Here is a 4,503-nt window from a genome sequence, read left to right on the forward strand (position 1 = left end):
GCTGTTCAGTGGGCCACTTCACTACCAAACGAAACTCTGTCTATCAACATTTACAGTGATTCTCTGTCTGTCCTAAAAGCTCTATTAAATCCCAATTGCAATAGCAATAAAATCGCATATATCCAGCACCATATTAAAAACCATGTAAATAAGATAACTTCTATATTTGTTCCTGGCCATACTGGCATACTAGGAAATGAAAAAGACGACTTTGAGGCTAAGTCAGCTGCAAAGGACACTGATTTGGACTACATTCGCATCCCTTTCTCACGTAGCAGCCTTAAAAATTATACTGTATTCGTAACAACGTTATGCAAAAGTGGAACCAGTAAAAGTAGTTAAGCAGTAAAACTGGTAGAATAACAAGACTTTATTTTCCTAGTGTTGAATGAAGGTTCTCATCACCACTTAAAGATTTAACATTTGTTACTGCTCAACTACTTACTGAGCATGGTAATTTTATAAGCTACCAAGCGATGTATAACGGGCAGAAACTGCTTCTTGCTTTTGTGTACAGAAAACCTAGACATCGTCGACCACGTGCTTTATCATTGTCCAATTTACGATCAACATACACTTATTCTGAGATTAGAAATTTTTACGCTTGGTTTCGGGTGGCCACGTCCACTCGATAAGCTTGTTCAGAAACCACTATTTCATGCTTTTTACAATTATGTTAAAAAATATGGAAGAAAAAACTATTCATAATTTCTGGTTTTACATTTTAGTTTTCACTGAAAGCCGAATACTAATTTTATGTTTACTTTGTATCATGCATTTTGGTTTATGTATTCTTAGTGTTATACAACCCAAAGGAGTGGTGCACTTATTCTAATAAAAAACAAGAGAGAGAAACCACCACACGGCCTTTCTCCCATGACAGAAAATGTGTAGAGCGTAAATCTGCTAGCGTTATTACTCTATCACGTCACACGAGACAACCAGCGTTTTTAATAGAAACCGCCAAATTGAAGCCAAATTCAAAACGCCACCACTCAACGAGATCAAAAAATAAAAATAAGAATATTACGTAAGACGAGATCTATTACCCCCCTACCCATGAGTAAGAAATAGTAAGAAATCCTTGACCCCCACCCACCCCAAAACACCTTACGTAATTTATGGACGGCCCCTAACATGGTTTTCCTAACATGCCTCGAGTACGAAATAGGCGCAAGAGTCAAACAAACTTTACATTTGTCGCCAAAAAATTTGACAACAAATACGCATATATCATCACATCAGGGGCAATATTCTGGTCACTGTCTCTGGTCTCTCGTCTCTTGCAAGCCGGTCGCTGATTGGCTAATCATTTGGATTAGCCATTCAACGACCTGCTTGCAAGAGACGAGAGACTAGAGACAGTGACCAGAATACGGCCCCAGATGAAATCACAAAAATACGCACTAATACATCACAGATAGTTAAAAAACTTATACACGATCCAATTTGAAGAAAGTTCTTACGAAATGTGCAAAAATATTACAGAAAAAGTTGGAAAACACTTTACTTTTCAATATTTTTGTCGAGAGCAGCGTAGCAGCGTGCTGTCTGTCAGATGGTAATATGGTAGATTGTTATTTACTTTTTTTGCTACTAGAGACACTAATAGCTATTACCAGAGTCGGGATATAAGCGAAGTACGAATTAGGCGCAAATACGAATTAGGCAAGTTCACCCTATAACATAACCCTATTTGGCATTTGACTATCACAGGAACTCACAAACCACTGGAAGCTGAAAAAAATATTACTGGCAGCGTACCCAAAATATGGATTTCATGTCAGTGCAAATGGTAATAATACACCGACTCCCAATAGCTAATTCTATTCTAATTGCAAATAAGATTATAATACTAATCTTAATTGCAAAAACTAAATAATTATAATTTAATACTATCAATAAATTTTATATAGTTTGACTAGAGATTTTAGTAGGTATTTGTCTATGTAGTGTGAAATTCTCCTGCTTAATCTGGATCTTCTCACAGTGTTGACCACAAGCATATTGTAGATTAGTTGTTACCACACGTTCAAATGTTCGTTTTGTAATTCGCCACGTAAGAAGCATTCAATCAGTATATTTTCTACGCACCTAATAAGGGAAATGTTTAACACTATACCAGGCATAGCCAATACACGACCGTGTACTTAAGCCAACATACTTAAGCCTAAATTCTTAAGAAATTTATTTGAATACTAATATTTTTATCCTTATTATTACCTTGGCACATTCAGTTATTATAACCACTACTAACATATTTCTTTGTTTTTTGTCAACTCAAGTACGTAGACTATGCGCCTGTGTCATAAGTATAAGTGAAACACTTAATATTTAAATTTACTATTGCTGTAATTTCCAATCTACAACAAAGTTCTTATTAAATAAAGTGAGTTAACCTGAGTCTCTATAATGCTTTAAGTAAAATGCCCTGTGAATAAATAGAAGAGTGTTTAGCACTACACATTAAACTATTATTGAAAAATTTATGCACAAAATTATTAATACAAGTTAATAAATTTAAAATTTTTACCAAAAGCTGGTTTAAATGTGAAAGGATGAAGACCCTTCTCTTCTCTGTATCCGCTTAATGCCAAACATCCGCCGAAGAAAAACAACTGATAGAAATAACTGAAGAAGATGCACGTTGCGGCATACAAACAGAATATTCTTACACCCGGAAATGGTGACGTCATAGAAATACAATAGGAGATAAAATTCGTTAGAGACGTTATGGTGATGGACACTGCAGCGTTGCGATACGTCTGTTCCATTCGATTTTCTACGCAGTCACCGCAATCTGTTGCCTTCCAGCAAGCCAATACAACAAACGAGTCGTCCACTTCCGTTCCTTTAATTACAGCAAGGAAAAAAATTAATAAAGCAAAATGTATCGGTATTTTAAAGTATTATATGGTTTATCTTACCAAGAATAATGAAAGGAAGACCGACGTTCCACCGAAGATTTTCTACTCCACAGGCGGATAATAAACCGAACGTCGTGGCCACAGCCAAACCGGCGGATACGACACTAGCTACGCCTAACCAGGGTTTGGACTTCACCCAATTGTTAGTCATGTTTGTGGTGATAGAGAAAATGGCCACTACGACCACAGCCACGCTTATCAAGGACACTAAGTTTTGTGAAATGCGTTTTACTTGAAAATCAGTAGAGGAGAATGGATCGGGAAATATTTTAATATGTTCGAAGCTATAATCTTTCAACTTCTTGTAAACTGCCTTTGTCCATTCTTCATTCCACTTTTTCTTACTTGCATTTGATTCATCTAGTACATAGAATAAACGAACGGCTTTTGCTTGTTTTATGTATCCTTTGTTGTCTGTCGTCACCCCTCCTAAATTCAGAGAAAGGATTTTATACGCGTATGTTACAGAATCTATATTCAGGGGATACTTCATTCTTAATATTTCATGAAATGCATTTTCGGAGTTGTTTAGCAGATCAATAAGAGTGTTTTCTAAACACTTGCCATCTTCTATTTGGCACACTTCCGAGTAACCAATAATCTTTCCATGTACAAAAGCTGTGGTATTTTTTACATCTTTATCTACAATTCGTATTTCGTTTAAGAATTCTTTGCGTAAAATGTTATTTTCTTTGTCATTTACTATGTAGATCATTGGAAAAAGTGGGCGTTTAGTAAGACGTAAAAAATCGAAATTATTAGAATTGATAGGAAATGTTTTATCTATAAACTGTTTCGTATCAAAAACTTTACCTCTGTCCGCACTTACGAGAGACTCGGTGTCGTCGTTGGTTTGAATTCTGATTAGCCCAATTGATAATAAACCAGAAAGAATGACAGGAACAATGACAAAATAAAAGGGATATCGACTAACTATTACACCAAGTCGACCAATTATATTACAAAATGTGTTTGTCAGACAGGAACATTTCGTTCTCTTCGAAGTGTCGATTCTTCTTACCTAAAAATTTTAAATTGAAATTACTGCAACATGGGCATGCGAAATGCTTGATATAGTCGAATGATTTTTACCTGTTTATTCATTGCTATCTTGAATTAAGAATCCTGAATTGTCCTAATAATATTCAGCGTAAGGTTTACGACGATTTATTCTATCAGATTGAATGAAGAATATTTCCCCTTTAAAAATATTAAAAATTCTGAATAGAAAACCAGTCAATTGTAAACTGTAATTGCGCTGTGTGACGTCATATCGTCTTTTTTTTCTACGTCTGATTGGTTGATTGCGTGTGACATTATCCAATTGAAGCTATTTTCTTAAATAGTTTCAGTTATTTTTTCTGTCAAAAACGTTTTCACCGAGTGTTGCACATTTATATTAAAATAAAATTTACTAAAATATTATCTGATGTACGAATGTATGAAACAACTTTTTAATTGAGGGGCCTCAAAGTTTTGTTTTTCAATAAACATGCATACAAAATAATCTTCNCTGCTGCAATTTTTAACCTTATTCCGTATTCAGATGTATTCTACATTGTGCAGTACAGTGCAT

General features: G+C 35.0%; 1 protein-coding gene across 1 annotated transcript; it reads right to left on the reverse strand.

The window, feature by feature from the left end:
* Positions 1-2,417: 2,417 nt before the first annotated feature.
* On the reverse strand, positions 2,418-4,031 carry LOC111623531 (patched domain-containing protein 3-like). Its single transcript, XM_023366135.1, has 4 exons — positions 4,020-4,031; positions 2,928-3,948; positions 2,534-2,851; positions 2,418-2,431 (listed from the first exon to the last, which is right to left on the reverse strand). The coding sequence occupies exons 1-4, from the start codon at positions 4,029-4,031 to the stop codon at positions 2,418-2,420; spliced, it is 1,365 nt and encodes a 454-aa protein (XP_023221903.1).
* Between the last annotated feature and the right edge of the window lie 472 nt (positions 4,032-4,503).

The sequence above is a fragment of the Centruroides sculpturatus genome, unplaced genomic scaffold, assembly GCF_000671375.1.
Source record: "Centruroides sculpturatus isolate CEXI.00-Female unplaced genomic scaffold, Cexi_2.0 scaffold288, whole genome shotgun sequence".
Classification (NCBI taxonomy): Eukaryota; Metazoa; Arthropoda; class Arachnida; order Scorpiones; family Buthidae; genus Centruroides; species Centruroides sculpturatus.

What these genes read in the sequence shown, in the direction of transcription:
- LOC111623531 (XM_023366135.1), bottom strand. An exon ending in TCTTCCTTTCATTATTCTTG is followed by an intron (nt 2,852 to 2,927) that starts GTAAGATAAACC and finishes CTGTAATTAAAG; the next exon opens with GAACGGAAGTGGACGACTCG.